General features: G+C 41.1%; 1 protein-coding gene across 5 annotated transcripts in view; it reads left to right on the top strand.

Moving 5' to 3' along the window:
• Positions 1 to 11,662: 11,662 nt before the first annotated feature.
• HMCN1 (hemicentin 1) overlaps positions 11,663 to 19,281 on the top strand; it is a 540,326-nt gene continuing 532,707 nt past the window's right edge. For all 5 annotated transcript variants that reach the window (XM_055419093.2, XM_055419092.2, XM_055419094.2 and 2 more), the window contains exon 1: positions 11,663 to 12,331. In XM_055419093.2, the coding sequence (XP_055275068.2) occupies positions 12,064 to 12,331 (268 nt within the window). In that variant the 5' untranslated portion in view covers positions 11,663 to 12,063. The remainder of the gene's footprint in view (positions 12,332 to 19,281) is intronic.

Genomic DNA, 19,281 nt, shown 5'->3' with positions numbered 1-19,281 from the left:
TTGGGAGAAGATCATTGAGGATAATGTCAAACTATCTAGTGATTTGCAGGAGGCAGTTTACAATAAGTGGTGTATAGACACACTACTTCATAGCAATTGTCTTGAGAACTCAGTCTTTTAAGGCAATGTTTTCCTGAGCTAGGCTTTATTAGGCCTAGTGTGATAAATGCTTCCAATTAGGTGATCTCTTAAAATTCTTAGCCAGTGAGCAGAGTCTGATCTTCTCCAGAATAGGTAAAAGAATTCCAAGGGAGAAAACTGAATTGGAGAGAAGATTTTAGTGTTGACTTTGCTATAAATGTGCTAGACCACTTTTTAAAACACATTACCTTTTCATATTTCCATCCTAAAATATAGCAAAGATGAGAATCTTCATAAAGAGGACTTTTGAGAGCTAATTTGGCGATTGTTAGCATGAAACAGGAAATGTTCTATAATCTACTCCACCTCACGGCAAAATCTGCATTGTGTCTTCATTTCCAGGAGCAGCTACTCCCTTCTGAACTCCCATCCTTTACCTCCAAGGATCTTCTAGGAGGTAATCTAGGATAGTATTTAGGGTTGACCAAGAAAGGATAGGTATCAGCTACCATCCTGGTCTCTGTCCGTGGAAACTTTAAAGAATGTTTTTGGCTTGTGCTTGTTTGGAATTACCTCTGCAGATCTTTCACAAAAGGCAACGGGAAATTGCCAAATACTTTTGTTACTTTTTAAAAAAGTAAAACTGTCTTTATTCGCAAAGAATGTAATCACATATGTAGAAAGTCCTAAGAATCTGTCTGGAAAACCACATCTTACTAAACTGAAAACAAATTAACAAATTCAGCAAGGTTGTGGTATACCAAGTCAATATATTAAAAAGCGGTGGCATTTTAAAAACTTTTATTTTATATTGGAGTCTAGTTGATTTACAATGTTATGTTAGTTTCAAGTATACAGCAAATTGATTCCGTTATACATATAAATATATATATATATTCTTTTGCAGAATTTTTTCCCCATTTCGGTCATTATAGAATATTGAGTAGAGTTCTCTGTGCTATGCAGTAGGCCCTTGTATCTATTTTATATATTGCTATTGTTGTTCAGTCACTAAACTGTGTCCGACTCTTTGTAACCCTGTGGACTGTGGTACACCATGCTCCTGTCTTCAATTAATTCCCAGAGTTTGCTCAGATCCGTGTTCATTGAGTAGGTGATGCTGTGTAACCATCTCATCATCTGCCACCCCCTTCTCCTTTTGCTTTCAATCTTTCCCAGCATCAGAGTCTTTTCCAGTGAGCCAACTCTTTGCATCAGGTGGCCAAAGTATTAGAGCTTCACATCAGTCCTTCCAATGGATAATCAGGGTTGATTTCCTTTAGGATTGACTGGTTTGAAGTTCTTGCAGTCCAAGAGATTCTCAAGAGTCTTCTCCAACACCGCAGTTCAAAAGCATCAATTCTTTGACACTCAGCCTTCTTTATAGTCCAACTCTCACATCGGTGGCTCAGATGGTAAAGTGTCTGCCCACGATGCGGGAGACCTGGGTTCAATCCCTGGGTTGGCAAGATCTCCTGGAGAAGGAAATGGCAACCCACTCCAGTACTCTTGCCTGGAAAATCCCATGAATGGAGGAGCCTGGTAGGCTACAGTCCACGGGGTCACAAAGAGTCAGACATGACTGAACGACTTCACTTCACTCACTGGAAAAACCACAGTTTTAACAATACTGACCTTTGTCAGCAAAGTGATGTCTCTGCTTTTTAATATGCTGTCCGGTTTTGTCATAGCTTTCCTCCCAAGGAGCAAATATCTTTTAATTTCATGGCTGCAATCACTGTCCATAGTGAGTTTGGAGCTCAAGAATATAAAATCTGTCACTTCTTCCACTTTGTCCCCTTCCATTTGCCAGGAAGTGGTGGGACTGGGTACCATGATCTTCATTTTTTGAATGTTGAATTTCAAGCCAGCTTTTTCTCTTTCTTTCACCCTCATCAAGAGGCTCTTTAGTTCCTCTTCACTTTCTGCTATTAGAGTGGTATCATCGGCATATCTGAGGTTGCAGATTTTTCTTCCAGCAATCTTGATTCCAGCTTGTGATTCATCCAGCCTGGCATTTACATGATGCACTCTGCATGGAATTTAAATAAGCAGGGTGAGAATATGTAGTCTTGTAGTTCCCAGTTTGGAACCAGTTTGTTGTCCTGGTTCTGTTGCTTCTTGACCCACTTACAGGATTCTCAGGAGATAGGTAAGGTGGTCTTGTACTCTTATCTTAATAATTTTCCACAGTTTGTTATGATCTATACAGTCAAAATCTTTAGTGTAGTCAACGAAGCAGATTTTTTTGGAATTCCCTTGCTTTCTCCATGATACAACGAATGTTGTCAATTTGACATCTGGTTCCTCTGCCTCTTTGAAGCCCAGCTTGTACATCTGGGAATTTCTAGGTTCGTGTACTGCTGAATCCTAGCTTGAAGGATTTTGAGCATAATCTTGCAAGCATGTGAAATGAGTATAATTATTTGGTAGTTTGAAAATTATTTGGCATTGCCTATCTTTGGGATTTGGATGAAAACTGACCTTTTCCAGTCCTGTGGCCACTGCTGGGTTTTCCAAATTTGCTGACATATTGAGTGCAGCACTTTAACAGCATCATCTTTTAGGATTTGAAATAGCTCAGCTGGAATTCCATTACTTCCACTAGCTATGTTTGTAGTAATTCTTCCTGAAGCCCACTTGACTTCACATTCCAGGATATCCAACTCTAGGTGAGTGACAACACCGTTGTGGTTATCCGGGTCATTTAGACCTTTCTTGTATAAGTCTTCTGTGTATTCTTGCTACCTCTTCTTAATCTCTTCTGCTTCAGTTAGGTCCTTACCGCTTCTGTCCTTTATTGTGTCCATCCTTACGTGAAATGCTTCCTTCATATCTCCAGTTTTCTTGAAGAAATCTCTAGTATTTCCCATTCTGTTGCTTTCCTCTGTTTCGTTGTATTGTTCATTTAAGAAGACCTTCTTAACTCTCCTTGTTATTCTCTGGATTCTGTATTCAGTTGGCTATATCTTTCCCTTTGTCCTTTGCCTTTTGCTTCTCTTCTTTCTTCTGCTATTTGTAAAGTCTCCCCAGACAACCACTTTGCCTTCTTGGATTTCTTCTGTAGGATGATTTTGGTCGCTGCCTCCTGTACAATGTTATGAACCTCTGTCCATAGTTCTTCAGGCACTCTACCAGATCTAATCCCTTGAATTTATTCATCATCTCCATTGTATAATCATAAGGGATTTGATTTAGGTCATACCTGAATGGTCTAGGGTTTTTTCCTACTTTATTCAATTTAAGCCTGAATTTTTGTGAACTGAGCCACAGTCAGCTCCCTGTCTTCTTTTTGCTGACTGTATAGAGCTTCTCCTTCTTTGTCTGCAAAGAAAATATTCAGTCTGATTTCAGTATTGACCATTTGGTGATGTCTATATGTAGAGTCGTCCCTTGAGTTGTTGGAAGAGGGGGTTTTCTATGACCAGCAGGTTCTCTTGACAAAACCCCTATAGCTTTTGCCCTGCTTCATTTTGTATTCCAAGGCCAAACTTATCTGTTACTCTAGGTATCTCTTGACTTCCTAGTTTTGCATTTCAATCCCCTATGAAGAAAAGGACATCTTTTGTTTTCTTTTTTGGTGTCAGTTCTAGAAGGTGTTGTAGGTCTTCATAGAACCAGTCAACTTCATCTTTTTTGGCATCAGTGATTGGGGCATAGACTTGGATTACTGTGATGTTGAATGGCTTGCCTTGGAAATGAATTGAGATCATTCTCTCGTTTTTGAGGCTGCTCCTAAGTACAGCATTTCAGACTCTTTAGTCGACTATGAGGGCTACTCTATTTCTTCTAAGGGAATCTTTCCCACAATAGTAGGTATATTTTATACATAGCAGTGTTTATATGTTAATCTCAGACTCCTAATGTATTAACAGTTTTCCCTTGTCTTATCCATTGCTGTTATACGACTTCATAATTTGGAGCCTGAGGGCAGCAGTGCAATGCAGTGATGGGCAGGGGCTTGGGAATCAGCTTCAGTTCAGTTCAGTTCAGTCCCTCAGTCGTGTCCGACTCTTTGCGACCCTGTGAATTGCAGCACGCCAGGACTCCCTGTCCATCACCAACTCCCGGAGTTCACTCAAACTCATGTCCATCGAGCTGGTGATGCCATTCAGTCATCTCATCCTCTGTCATCCCCTTCTCCTCCTGCCCCCAATCCCTCCCAGCGTCAGAGTCTTTTCCAGTGAGTCAGCTCTTCACGTGAGATGGCCAAAGTATTGGAGTTTCAACTTTAGCATCAGTCCTTCCAATGAACACCCAGGATTGATCTCCTTTAGAATGGACTGGTTGGATCTCCTTGCAGTCCAAGGGACTCTCAAGAGTCTTCTCCAGCAACACAGTACAAAAGTATCAATTCTTTGGTGCTCAGCTTTCTTCACAGTCCAACTCTCACATCCATACATGACCACTGGTAAAACCATAGCCTTGACAAGACGGACCTTTGTTGGCAAAGTATTGTCTCTGCTTTTTAATATGGTATCTAGGTTGGGCATCGGAGAAGGCAATGGCAAGCCACTCCAGTACTCTTGCCTAGAAAATCCCATGGATGGAGGAGCCTGGTAGGCTGTAGTCCGTGGGGTCGCTAAGGGTCGGACACGACTGAGCGACTTCACTTTCATTTTCACTTTCACACATTGGAGAAGGAAATGGCAACCCACTCCAGTGTTCTTGCCTGGAGAATCCCAGGGACGGGGGAGCCTGGTGGGCTTCCGTCTATGGGGTCACACAGAGTCGGACATGACTGAAGTGACTTAGCAGCAGCAGGTTGGGCATAACTTTCCTTCCAAGGAGTAAGCGTCTTTTAATTTCATTGCTGCAATCACCATCTGCAGTGATTTTGGAGCCCAAGAAAATAAAGTCTGACACTGTTTCCACTGTTTCCCCATTTATTTCCCATGAAATGATGGGACCAGATGCCATGATCTTAGTTTTCTGAATGTTGAGCTTTAAGCCAACTTTTTCACTCTCCTCTTTCACTTTCATCAAGAGCCTTTTTAGTTCCTCTTCACTTTCTGCCATAAGGAAATCAGCTTGCGCGTCCAAATCCTGGTTCCGCTCCTCACTAACCATGACCTTAAGGCAAATTGCAGAAACTGGCCAAGTCTCAGTTTTGTTAGATGAAGGATGTTGTTAATATTATTACTGAAGCCTACTCCTGTTTTTGTCTTTTCCCCCAGTTTACTTCCCTTATTCCGTTTCTCACTCATTGTCTGATTTTGCTGAAGTATAACTAATCTTTTTGCTCTTTAGTTTGAATTCCTTCAGTGTCTTTTCATGCCTTCAGGATATAACACAAGCTCCAACCAACTTCACGCAGGTGTAACCTGACAGTATCTTGCCTCAGGCGCCTCCTGTGCCTCTATTGTCTCTGTCCTGGGCTTTCCTGTTGATGCCTTGGAGCAGGATGCCAAGGAAATCATAAGTACCCATATTTGTAGGACCCCAAATTGCGGGGTTTTTGGCCTGATTGGATCAGTCTGACCAATGAAGATGGTTGCTGATGGCTAACTAATTTCCTCTTTTACTTCCTTTACCTCCCTTGCTCCTTCACAATGTTGAGGGGCTAACATAAGTGTTTTCAGTCTTTCCTATAGGACCCAGTAGCCAGTAGCGTAAAGCAGAGGCCAACTTGAGAGTGGACTTTTACACTGGCTCTCCTCTGCTGCATCAGTCCCTCTACCCCTCTTGCCTGCACTGTGGCATGAAACCCCAGACCTTCATTTCAGGCTCTGCTTTCTGGGAACATCAGCTAAGACCAACAGAGAATGTTACAGCTGGAACAAATTTTAGAAATTGTTTAGTATGACCTGCTTGTGAGTGACAGAGCTGAAAACAATTAGTGGTTGAAGTCACTAGATTCATAGACTAGTGTCCCTTCAGTCTCACAGAGAGTGGTTTTAACAACACAAGCATGAAAAAAAGGTTATATATTGCTATTTATTATTATCGTTCTTTCTGAGAAATACTCTGTTATTTCCCAGAAATATATATTGTTATTTCTGGGCGATACTCTGACTGAAGCATCACCATCCTTTCTGCCCCACCCTTCCTGCTTCTGTCCTGGGCGTGTCCTCTTCCTAAACCAATCACTTTTGCCCATGTTATATTCTTGGTATTCTTAGCTGCCTGCCTGCCAACAGCTACTTTCAGGGAGTCATTTATTTTAAAGTGTAAATAACATTTCTGTACAGGGCTACTTGGTCCCTAGAGATCTGCATTTGAAAAAGAGTTCAAATTTTATTGAAAAGTAGTAGGAGAACCATGTCGGTCTCCCTCATGTTGCAAATCATAGTCATCAATTATATGGGACTGGAGTGGAGAGATGCACCGGGATTATGGAAGTTAATGTGTATTTACATTAAATATCCCTTTTCTTTATCATCTGTTTTTCCCATCATGGTACCTTATAAACCTTAAACATGTTCTTAAGTGTTACCACCCACTTCGATTTCAGGATGCTAGTGAAGCTACAAAAGATCATCTATAAATAAATAAAAATGCCTCCTTAGTTATCTGTCCCTTCCAAAGCATTGTGTCCCCATTGCATATACACATAGCTTCAAACTTGCAATGCTCTAACTTCAAATAAATATAATGGTAATAATACTGCTAAACTTTATTGAGTACTTGCTGCATTGCCTGGCATTGGGCTAAATGCATCATAAGCATACTTTTCATTTTGCTTCAGGCAAAGAAGGACAATGATCCCAGAGAAATGGGAAACAAATCCTATAACTGTCCCAGCTGACCATCTTCAGAGAATTTCCAGCCATGGTGTGCGGAGGTGGAATCAAGATGGAGCGGGGAGGAGAGTCCTCCTTACATACTCAGCTGTGTGCTGATCAGCAATGTGCATGTGAGGGAAAAACCACTTGAAAGAGTAAAGGTGACAGTGCCCACACTCATACAGGGATGTGGATAGCTCTGTCCCTACCTGCCAGACTAGAAAACTTCATGCTGCAAAGTGCATTGCATAGAGTATTCAGAAGAGTCTTTCCTCAGCAGTGCGGAATAATTCATTCTCCACTGAACAGTGCTTTGGTCTGACATGACAAATTTTAAAAGTGAGTCACAAAAGGATCAAACTCTTTCCAAATAACTTTAGTTTGTCCCAGAAAAGAGTTCAAGAATATTTATAAAAATACAAAAATATCTAGTATAAATAAAATTCATATGTCTGACATTCAATCAGAAAATGTGAGACCTGAAAGGAAGCAAGAAAATACAACCTATACAAAGGAGAAACACTGGTTAATTGAAACTGGTGTAGAGCTGATACAGATATTAGAATTACCGGTCAAGGACATAGAAAGTTATTAAAACTGTATTCCAAATATTCACACTCTTAAACTGAGACATGGAAGGTATAGATATATATGATTCTGACTGAGCGACTGAATTGAACTGATACATAGGATTCAAAGAGAACTTCCAGAAATAAAAACTGCAGCATCTGAGACGTAAGGCACACTGGATGAGACACCTGGGGGAATAAACAGTAAAGAAAAATAGATTAGTGAACTTTAAGAAATAGCTTGAAAACCATCAAAAATTGAAATATAACAAGAAAAGAAAATTGTAATGAAAAAAACTGAAGAGACCATCAGTGAACTAGGTAACAATTTCATGGCCTCATATATGTTAATTGTTTCATATAAAAGGACAAAATATATATGATAGAAATTTCTCACTGGAAACAGTGCAAGAAAGACCACAGTGTAGTAGCATCTTTAAGGTACTAAAAGGAAAACAAAAACCTGCTGACCTAGAATCCTCTATCCAGCTAAATAAATAAAAACAACCCACAGACATAAACAAAACAAAACCCCCAAACTGTCAAAAACAAAGGTGAAACAAAGAATTTTTTGAACACACAAAAGTGAAAGAACTCATCACCAGCAGAACTGCACTACAGGAAACAGTAAAGTGAATTATTCACGGGGAAGGAAAATGCTATCAGATGAAAACCTGGATTTATACAAAGAGATGAACAGCACCAGAAATGGTAGCTACATGAGTAAGTATATTCATTTTTAAATTATTTAATCTTTTAAAAAGATAATTGACTACTTTAAAAACTACAGATTGCAGCCATGAAATTAAAAGACGCTTACTCCTTGGAAGGAAAGTTATGACCAACCTAGATAGTCTATTAAAAAGCAGAGACATTACTTTGCCAACAAAGGTCCGTCTAGTCAAGGCTATGGTTTTTCCAGTGGTCATGTATGGATGTGAGAGTTAGACAGTGAAGAAAGCTGATCGCCGAAGGATTGATGCTTTTGAACTGTGGTACTGGAGAAGACTCTTGAGAGTCCCTTGGACTGCAAGGAGATCCAACCAGTCCATTCTAAAGGAGATCAATCCTGGGTGTTCATTGGAAGGACTGATGCTAAAGCTGAAACTCCAATACTTTGGCCACCTCATGCGACGAGTTGACTCACTGGAAAAGACTGATGCTGGGAAGGATTGGGGGCAGGAGGAGAAGGGGATGACAGAGAATGAGATGACTGGATGGCATCACCGACTCGATGGACATGAGTTTGAGTGAACTCCAGGAGTTGGTGATGGACAGGGAGGTCTGGCATGCTGTGATTCATGGGGTCGCAAAGAGTCAGACACGACTGAGCGACTGAACTGAACTGAGTGTTGGGTTTAAAATATTGTAAAATAAAATGGATGAAAATAGCGAAAAAGATTAGGAGGAAATTAATGGGAGTATATTATTCTGAGGTTCTTTTACTGTATGTGAAATGGTATAGCATTACTTGAAGAAGATGGTGCCGTATATTTAAACACTGCTGTTATTTAGTTTCTCAGTCCTGCCCGACTCGCTTGCGATTCCACAGACTGTTGCCCTCCACTCCTCTGTCTATGGGATTTCCCACCGCCAGGCTCCTTTGTCCGTGGGAATTTCCAGGCAAGAATACTGGAGTGGGTTGCCAAGTCCTTCTCCAGGGGATCTTCCCAACCCAGGGATTGAACCCATGTCTCCTGCTTCGCAGGCAGATTCTTTACTACTGAGTCATCTGGGAAGCCCTCTTATAAACACTATGTGCTTTGTCACTTGGTCCTGTCTGACTCTTAGAGGCCCCCATGGACTGTAGCCCTCCAGGCTCCTCTGTCCATGGGGTTCTCCAGGCAAGAATTCTGGAGTGGGTTGCCAAGTCCTCCTCCAGAATAAACACTATAGCAACCACTAAAATAAAATAGTTATAGCTAATAAGCTAGCAATAGAGATAAAATGGAATCATAAAAAACATTCAATCAACCCAAAAGAAGGCAGAAAAACGGGAAAAAAGAAAGAACAGAAGAATATATAAAAAACAAATAGCAAGATGATAGATTTCAACCCAACCATATCCATAGTCATACTGAATGGAAATAGGCTAAAGAGCTCAATAAAAGGCTGAGATTGTTTGCATAAAAAAAGCAAGACCCAATGTTAAGGTGACTACAGGAAACACATTTTAATATACACAAATAAGTTAAGAGTGATAGGATGGGAAGTTATATATCATGGTAAAACACTAATCAAAACTGGAGTGCTATATTAATATTAGACAAAGCATATTCCACAGTAAATAATATTACCAGGGAAAATGAATGCAACTTCACAGTGATAAAAATATCAATTAATCAAGCTGACATAATAATCCTAAGAGTTTATGCATCTAATTACAGGCTTCAAAATGCATCAAGCAAAACCACATAAAAGGACAAGAAGAAATCGACAAATTCACAATTAAGTCAGATTTTGATTCCGCTTGTTCTGTTAGAAAGGCAGAAATCAGTAAGAATACAGAAGATTCGAACAACACTATCAAACTAATTGACATTTATGGAGAATTCCCATCAAACAACATTTTTTTCAAGTGTACATGAAACAATTACCAACATAGATCACTGAATCCTTATTAGGTCAGTTCTACCATTATTTCCATTTACAGCTGAATCAACAAAGGCATGAAGAGGTAGGTAACTTTTGAAGATACACCATAATTAAGGGTCACAGCTGGGCATTGCACCCAGATTATCTGACCCAGGAGTCTTAATCAGCAAGCTCTACCACCTCCCCTGAACACCTGGAACAGCTCAGGTCTCAGTGAAGTCTCTAGGACTTAGAATGCAATCCCTTTAACATAAACAAAGGAGTAGGTTACTCAAATAGCATTTTCTAAATACTACTTAGAGAGGAAATACTTTCCCCCTTTCTTCTCATATTCTCTCTCAGCCCAAATGGCTAGGCTGCTTCCTTTAAATGACATGACTTATAGGTATCATAAACTCAGGTTCCAGAGTCGCTGGGTCTGAAAGGGAAGACAGTTGCAGATTAAAGTCTAAGAGGCTCAGGGGAGCTGGCTCTTCCTGAGGTTGCCTCCGTGTTGGATGGGTGGTCTAACACACATTCCAACTGGATCAAGATGCCTGCTGGCCCCTCTTTAAATGCCAGGATCCGAGGAGCAGCTCCTTTGGCAGGATGTGAACACATTTTTATTAAAAAGAGGCAAAGAACCTTCAGCTTATGGTTGACTTTCTTTGTCCACCTTCTTATCTGTTACTGGTACCAAAATGTATGTAATAATTACAAGACGGGAAAACGCTGTACTGTTTTTCAGGGCGGGGTTTCCTCACTTATCAGCAAGAAAATGCCACAGAGGGGAACACCTTTGTAATGGCTCTTTGGCTGAGGCTGGGCACGCGGGTGTTCTATGGGAGGAAGTATGAAATAAGGATATTATTCTGCCTCACTATGCTGAGGGGAGGATTTATGTTGCTCGGCAAGCATGAATCTTGATGGTGAAATTTAACAAGAAATCCATTTTCTCCTTCAGACGGTCTCTCCGCCTCCCTCTTCCTTTGTCTCTCGCCCTCTCATCCGGAGTACTGAGCCTCCACCCTGTGCTCATCACACCCAAGTGCTTTGACTCCTACCATCTTTTCCACCTACACTCAGTGAGTCCCCAGGCCCCGCTGTCTCTCTCTCGTTTCCCTCAACAACCCTTTTCCCTGTCCTCCCGTTTCTGGCCGGTCCAGCTCTCTCCTCCCTCCCTCCCCGCTAAAGCCCCACAGAACCGGAGGAGATCAGAGTGATACTGTGGCTGCAGCCCAGCCGGGAGGACCTTTCCAGCTCCCCCTCCCGGCTGGGTTGAGGGCTAAGGACGGGAAGCTGGGCTGCGCAAGGGGGTGGTCTTGGCTTCTTGGGGGCGGGCGAGGGTATTATGAAAGAGGTGTCTGAAGCAGCGTTTTGCATCGTAGGGAAAAAAAAAAGGCAATCCCCTTTGTGCACCGGGTTAGCACAGTGTTCTTCGGTTCGGGACCTGGCCACACATTCTTGCAAGCCATTGTTTACCCCGGGGTTTCGGAGGGGAGGCGCCGCGCGGGTGGGCGCGGAGGGGACCCGGGCAGCGCTTCCCGGGTACTCAGTTGACCCGGGACTCGGTGGGGAGAAGTTGCTCCCCAGGAGGCGGGGCCCCAGAGCCAGGCGGGAGGGGGGGCGTCGCCTCGACCAATCAGGAGGCGAGGCCGAGCCCGTCTTCCCCTCCCCGGCCCGCTCGCGGGCGGGCGGCGCGCAGTGGAAAGTTGGGAGCCGCGGCGGCTGGTCCGGGCGGAGAGCGGCGGCGGCGGCGGCGAGAGCAGCGGACTCGGCGCGGCGCCGCTGGCTGGGAGCGGTCCCCGGGGCATGGGCCGGGCGCGCCGCCCGCACTCAGCCACACGCCGCCCGGGCCGCGGGCACTCGGCCGTCCCGAAGGAGGCTGCGTCCGGACGAAGGCTGCCGCATCTTTGCCTGCCCGGCCCGGTGCAGGGATTTCGGGTTCGGTGCTCGTCCCCATCTGATTCTCAGCCCCTAACTTTTTGCAAGTTCAAAGAGGTTTCTGGAGTCGAATAAATTGCCCCGAGAGGAAACCCGCTGCCTGTTGAGGAGGGCTCAGCAGAGTGCTTAGGCGCTCCAGGAAAAAAAGAAAAAAAGAAAAGAAAGACAAAATGATTTCCTGGGACATGGTACACACCATATTCCTGCTCGCTCTTCTTTATCCTTCCCGAGCGCAGGATGCAATCCCCCAGTCCGAGGTCGAGGCAGAAGAAATTCCCGAGGGGGCCTCCACCTTGGCTTTTGTGTTTGATGTGACTGGTTCCATGTATGATGATCTAGTTCAGGTGATCGAGGGGGCTTCCAAAATTTTGGAGACGTCTTTGAAAAGACCTAAGAGACCTCTTTTCAACTTTGCTTTGGTGCCTTTCCACGATCCAGGTAAGGGAAAGACTTGTTCTTTGTTATTCCTTATGATTACGTTGTTTCTTATGCTACGAAATTGCGTGTCAGTAAGTTTCAGAACCATTTTAAATGTGTAGCTGAATGCAATTGTAACAAAGAGTTGCTCGCCTACATCTGGGTTTGCTCTCTGATACCTGCTCAAGTCTCAGCCATGGAGATGGCTTGTTTGGGGCGCTTGCGAAGTGGTACCCAAACCTGGAAAGCGTGGAATTATGAAAACCAGAGCAATGATATCAAAATCAGACTTAATTAACTTAAACATTTCGAAACTAAAGAATGTTTAAGGCAGAGCGGTACATTGGTTATTCAGCAGCAGTACTTTAACAGCTAACACCCAACTTGAGAGCATTCTCAAGATAACTCTCAAGTTAGGGGGAGGAAAACCTGTTGTGTGAGTCACAGGGAAGCTTGTAAGCAATAATTACTAATAAACTGAAGAGATGAAAATAAGCCATTCATTTGTTAATTGAATCTACTGATCTTCGCACCAGATCATCATTAGTTCAGCTCACAGATGGTAATAAACGTGTCCTCCTCTCATCCAGTAGAAATGCATGTAATTTGGTATGGCGGTGCTCTTTAAAGGTAGTTGAAGTACAATCACTTTATTTTTTGCCCTAAAGCAATGGGTTTCAGCTGCTGCACGGTAATTTGATCCGCTTTACTTTTTTCAGTTTCTCTTTAAAGTGGCACCTTTCTGTGAGGCTCATAGGAGCCCTCATTGTCAATGTGAGGGTAGCATTGCCTGGGGAGCCCTGGGACTGGCTGTCTAGCATCCACCTGAGTTTCATTAGCACAACTCACTGCCCAGTCGAAGAAATAAAGCAGTGGTTTCTTGAAGTCCTCCCCCTCTGTTCTCTCACATTTTTATTGAAATTCTCTTTTCACTAGAAGACTTTGACACAGCCACTTCACAGTGAAAATTTGATATTGAGAATCTCAAATTCTTTCCTTGTGCTTTTTGACAAGCATGTGAGAGTTCAAATTATTGCTTGGTTTTAAATGTGGCAGGTTTCAGCTATTAAAGAATTGGCAGGGGGAGGAGTTTAGAGGGAAAAGAACTTTGGGATTTTTGTTTGTTCTTCAAATGGTGAAAACAATAACCTGTCCTCTGTGCTATACATATAACCTTAGTAATTTCAATGATTAAATTTTAAAAATTAAATTTTTGATTAAAAATAAAAATTTTAATATTTAAATAAAGAATGATCATTTACTGTGTTAACTGTTTCAGTGAGACACCTCATGTGTTACAATGTTTTAATTTATTAAATGTCAAGATGCCAATTGTGATGCAGACCAAGACTTTGTTAGCTTGGAATAGACTAAATGTGTTTCTTCTATAGGAATGAATCTGACATTGGCAAGCTCTTATGAAAGGATATTGCTGTAAACAGAACTCAAAGAATTGCCTCAAGTCATAAATGGAAACTGGATCATCATGATATTTATTTTGATATGATATGAAAAAAATTATTGGAATAAATTGTATTGTGGTGTGCTCCCTTCCAATTGTTAGCAAATGGGAAAATTTGTTGTAGCTGACTTTCCTTTATTTTGGCAATCACGATTCAAAGTAGGGGAAACTTAGTATGCTAATAAAAAATGACTAATAAATTAGTTATTTTGAATTAAATAATAAGAGAAAATGATTAACTTAAATTGGCTCCATAAAATTAATTGTCTGTATAATTCAGCAAAAGCTATTCTAGTTTCATTGTGATTCAAAGTGTTTTTGAACTTAAAGATGAGAATAGAAAGTAAAACATACTAATAACCTTTAGTTTACTAACTCACATAATGGATTGTAATATTATCTTTGTATATAATTTTCTGTTTGTGTGTGTGTACAATAATTAAGAGTTTTTGATTCCCTTGTACTGCTCTTGGTTATCAATTTGGAATCACCAGTGGACAGAAAGGGCCTTGAATGGAGATTTACTGGCTTACTGAGTGACATTGGAAAAGTCTATCTACATTTTTGTATCCATTATCTCAATTATAAAATGGCACAATTGGATTTGAACATCTCTAAGGTCACTTCCAACAGTAACGTTTTACGACTATTTTATACATGGTAGTTTTTCACATCCCTGATACAACTGACAAGCAAATAAATGATGTGTGTAATTTAATATAATTATATTAATAACTTTGCTTATAGCTTTTCAGAGTGCTTTGGCATCTGCGGTTGAATTTAGATGAAGTAATGAATAAGATTTGGGATATAGTCTCAGGCATTTGACAGAGACCTTAAGGCCGTCACAGATGATTGCTTTGGACCTCTGCATAATAGTGGGGGACAAGCTGTATGTTTTGAGGTGGGGGTAAAAATGAAAATACATGGAAGTGTAGGTGGCTCAGACATTAAAGAATCTGCCTGCAGTGCAGGAGACCCAAGTTCGGTCCCTGGGTTGGGACGATCCTCTGGAGAAGGGAATGGCAACCCATTCTAGTATTCCTGCCTGGGAAATCCCATGAACTGAGAGGAGTCTGGCAGGCTACAGTCCATGGGGTTGCAAAGAGTAGGAAGACTGAGCGACTAACACTTTCACATAGGCATACAAGAGGAATAAGTAAACAAGTTGACAAGGTGGTAATAAAATCACTCAGAAAAATGTAGGAAGCTGGTGTTAGAGGAGTAACAGCATAACCCGTGGTAGGAGGAAGTACCACAGAGCACCAGGGTCATCGCAAGTCAAGACAACTTTTTGATGCTACCTCTGCTTAAGATGGGTTTTCCACTTTAATGATCGCATTTAATGTATTAATTTTTAATAGCTTTATTGACCTTTCTATATAATCACTCATTTGAAACATACAATTCTGTGATTTATAGTATATTCAGAGATTGTTATTGTTGTTCAGTCCCTAGGTTATGTCCAACTCTTTGCAACCTCATGACTTAAGCACGCCAGGCTTTCCTGTCCTTCACTATCTCCCAGAATTTGCTCAAACTTATATCCATTGATTTAGTGATGCTGTCTAACCATCTCATCCTGTAGTGCCCCCTTCTCCTTTTGCCTTCAATCTTTCCCAGCATCAGGGTGTTTTCCAATGAGTCGGCTCTTTGCATCAAGTGGCCAACATGAAGCTTGAGCTTCAAAATCCGTCCTTCCAATGACTATTCAGGGTTGATTTCCTTTAGGATTGACTGGTTTGAAGTTCTTGTAGTGCAAGGGAATCTCAAGAGTCTTCTCTAGCACCGCAATTCAACAGCATCCGTTCTTTTGTTCTCAGCTTTCTTTCTGGTCCCAACTCTTACATCCATGACTACTGGAAAAACTGTAGTTTTGACTGTAGGGACCTTTGTCAGCAAAGTGATGTCTCTGCTCTTTAATATGCTGTGTAGGTTTGTCATAGCTTTCCTTCCAAGGACCAAGCGTCTTTTAATTTCATGACTGCAGTCACTGTCAGCAGTGATAGAGATTTATGCAACCATACCTCGGTCAAGTTTGGAACATCTTCCTCACTTTAAAGAGACACCCTGTGCCTTTTTATTCATCTGTCCTCTCACCCTGACCCCCTCCCCATTTTATCCTCCTCCCAGGCCTAAGCAGCTGCTAATTTACTTTTTGTTTCTGTGGATTTTCCAATTCTAGTCTTTCATATGAATGGAATCATATATTATCTTTTTTTTGACTTCTTTCACATTAGCATAATGTTTTTAAGATTTATCCATGTCATAACATATATCGGTTATTCATTTTTATGGCCAAATAATAATCCATTTTATAAATATACCATAGTTTATTTATCTTTTAATCTATAATGGATATTTGAGTTGTTTCCACTTTTTTGCTAGTATGAATAATACTTATGTAACTGTTTGTGGGCAATTTCCTGTGTGGACATATGTGATACTTTGATTTGTAATGTGAAATAAATATTTGATCTTTGTCACCTTTTCTGGCGTGCAGCTCTTAAAACTCTTGAAATTTCCTAATTGAAGAGAACCATAAAGGTATCTTCTGTCATGTTAATGAAGTGACTTTTGGACGCCACTGAGGAATGAGGGCTCATTGCCAGGAGACTCATCCCTGCGATTAGAGGGTTGGAACTTTCAGTCCCACCCCTAACCTCTGGAGAATGTTCCATGTGTACTTAAAAAGAATGTGTATTTTGCTGTTTGGGGATGGAATGTTCTGTAATAGTCTATTATGTCCATCTGGTCTACTGTGTCAATTAAGGCCAACTTTTTCTTATTGATTTTCTGTCTGGATGAGCTAGTTATTGATGCAAATAGTATGTTCCAGTCCTCTATTATTATTGTATTACTCTCAATTTGTCCCTTTATGTCTGTTAATGTTTTATATTTAGGTTTGTCTGTGTTAGGTGCATGTTGCAAGTATTATAATCCTTTTATTGGAATGTTCCCTTTATAATTCTGTAACTTTCTTCTTTGTTTTAAAGACTATTTTGTCTGATATTCTTATTGCTACTCCAACAATTCATTTTGTTTGTATGGAATATCTTTGTTTCATTTCTTCACTTTTAATCTATGTTTTTACAACTGTGTGAGTCTTTTGCAGGCAGTGTAGATACAGGCTATTAAAAAAAAATCCATTCAGCCACCCTGTGTCTTTTGATTGGAGCACTTAGTTTGCATTTAGAGTCGTCAGTCGTAGGTTGTACTTACTGCCATTTTGTTAGTTGTTTTCTGGTTATTTTTCTTAGTTGTCCTCTGTTCCTTCCTTCTCTTGTTCTCTTCCCTTGTGATTTGATGACCTTTTTTTTTGGTCTGTGTGTGTTTGTATTTCTTTCTCTTATATTTTGTGTATCTAGGATCAATTTTGTGTTTGTGGTTACCATGAGGTTTGTATGTAACAACCTATGTAAATATAAAGCAGTTAGTCACTTAAGTTCAAGTACATTCTGAAAGCACTAAATTTTAATTTCTCCCTTCTCAACATTTTACACTTTTAATGTCATATTCATATCTTTTTATTCTATGTGTTGCTTAACTGATTAATTTAAATATCAATGATTTTTATTTTGTCTTTCAACCTTCATGCTAGTTTTATAGATGGTTGCTGCTGCTAAGTCGCTTCAGTCGTGTCCGACTCTCTGCGACCCCATAGAGGGCAGCCCACCAGGCTCCCCTGTCCCTGGGATTCTCCAGGCAAGAACACTGGAGTGGGTTGCCATTTCCTTTTCCAGTGCATGAGAGTGAAAAGTGAAAGTGACGTCACTCAGTCGTGTCCAACTCTTCACGACCCCATGGACTGCAGCCTACCAGGCTCCTCCATCCATGGGATCTTCCAGGCAAGAGTACTGGAGTGGGGTGCCATCGCCTTGTCCATAGATGGTTGAACCTTTGCTATATGTTTGCTTTTATCAGTGATTTTTTCCCTTTAATAATTTGTTTTATTTTGCTTGGTTTGGTTTTTGTCTTTTCTAGTTAAGTCCCGTTAATACTTTTTTTGTAAGGCCAGTTTAGTGGGAATGAACTCCTTTTAGCTTTTGCTTTTCTGGGAAACTCTTTATCTTTCCTTCAATTATGAATGATAACCTTGCCAGGTACAGTATTCTTGATTGTAAGCTGTTTTTCTTCAGTGTATATATTTTTATATGTATATAGTGCCAGTTTCTTCTGGCTTATACAGTTTCTGCTGATAATTAACTGATGGTCTTACAGGGTTCCCTTGTATGTAGCTAGGTGTTTATCTCGCTGCTTTTAAGATTCTCTTTTTTTTTAACATATGGCATTTTAAGTGTAATATATCTTTGTATGGGTCTCTCTGGGTTCATCTTGTTTGGGACTCTTGGTGCTTCCTGGACTTAGGTGTCTGTTTCCTTTGCCAAGTTAGATAAGTTTTCAGTCATTATTTCTTCAAACTGGTTTCATATCCTTTCTTTCTCTTCCTCCTTCTGGAACTCCTGTAGTGTGAATGTTACTATGCTTGATGTTGTCTTCAGTTCAGTCGCTCAGTCGTGACCGACTCCTTGCGACCCCATGAATCACAGCACGCCAGGCCTCCCTGTCTATCACCAACTCCTGGAGTTCACTCAAACTCATGTCCATCGAGTCGGTGATGCCATCCAGCCGTCTCATTCTCTGTCGTCCCCTTCTCCTCCCGCCCCCAATCCTTCCCAGCATCAGAGTCTTTTCCAGTGAGTCAACTCGTCGCATGAGGTGGCCAAAGTATTGGAGTTTCGGCTTTAGCATCAGTCCTTCCAATGAACACCCAGGATTGATCTCCTTTAGAATGGACTGGTTGGATCTCCTTGCAGTCCAAGGGACTCTCAAGAGTCTTCTCCTGCACCACAGTTCAAAAGCATCAAGAGGTATCCTAAACTGTATCTTTTTATTATCCTCTTTCTTTTTGCTGTTGGGATTGGGAGATTTCCACTACTCTCTTCCAGATCACTGATCTGTTCTCTGTATCCTCCATTCTACTGTTGATTTCTTTTAGTATATTTTTCATTTCATTGTTTCTTCAGTTTTGACTGGTTCTTTTTAATATTTTCTCTTTGTTGAAGCTCACTGAGTTCATCCATTCTTCTTCCAAGATCGTTAAACTTATTTATGGCTTATAACTATTTACCTGGTGAATTGCTGTCACTGTGTTGTTGAGTTCTTTTCTGGGGTTTTTATCTTATTCCCATGTTTGGAAGGTATTCATTTGTCTCCTGCTTTTGCCTAACTCTTTGTGTTTGTTTCTATGTGTAAAGTATACCAGTTATGTCTCCTGGTCTTGAAAGAGTGACCTTAATATAGAAGGTATCTTGGGGGACCCAGTGGCACAGCCCCCCAGGCATCAGAGCCAGGTGCAGAAGAGGGTGATATATCTTGGGTGAAGTTGGTAGCTGTGAAAATTTTGAGAAAGAGTTGGATTCTATGTATATTTTGGAGATGAGACCAAAAGGATTTAGTGATGAATTAGATGTGAGAGAAAAATGATAGTAGGCAAGACAGATTCTGA

This window comes from Moschus berezovskii, chromosome 17 (genome assembly GCF_049115385.1).
Source record: "Moschus berezovskii isolate FMDL1 chromosome 17, NW_MosBer_1.0, whole genome shotgun sequence".
NCBI classification, from domain to species: domain Eukaryota; kingdom Metazoa; phylum Chordata; class Mammalia; order Artiodactyla; family Moschidae; genus Moschus; species Moschus berezovskii.
Note: the sequence above shows the minus strand (reverse complement) of the source record. Positions and strands in the feature narration are given on the sequence as shown.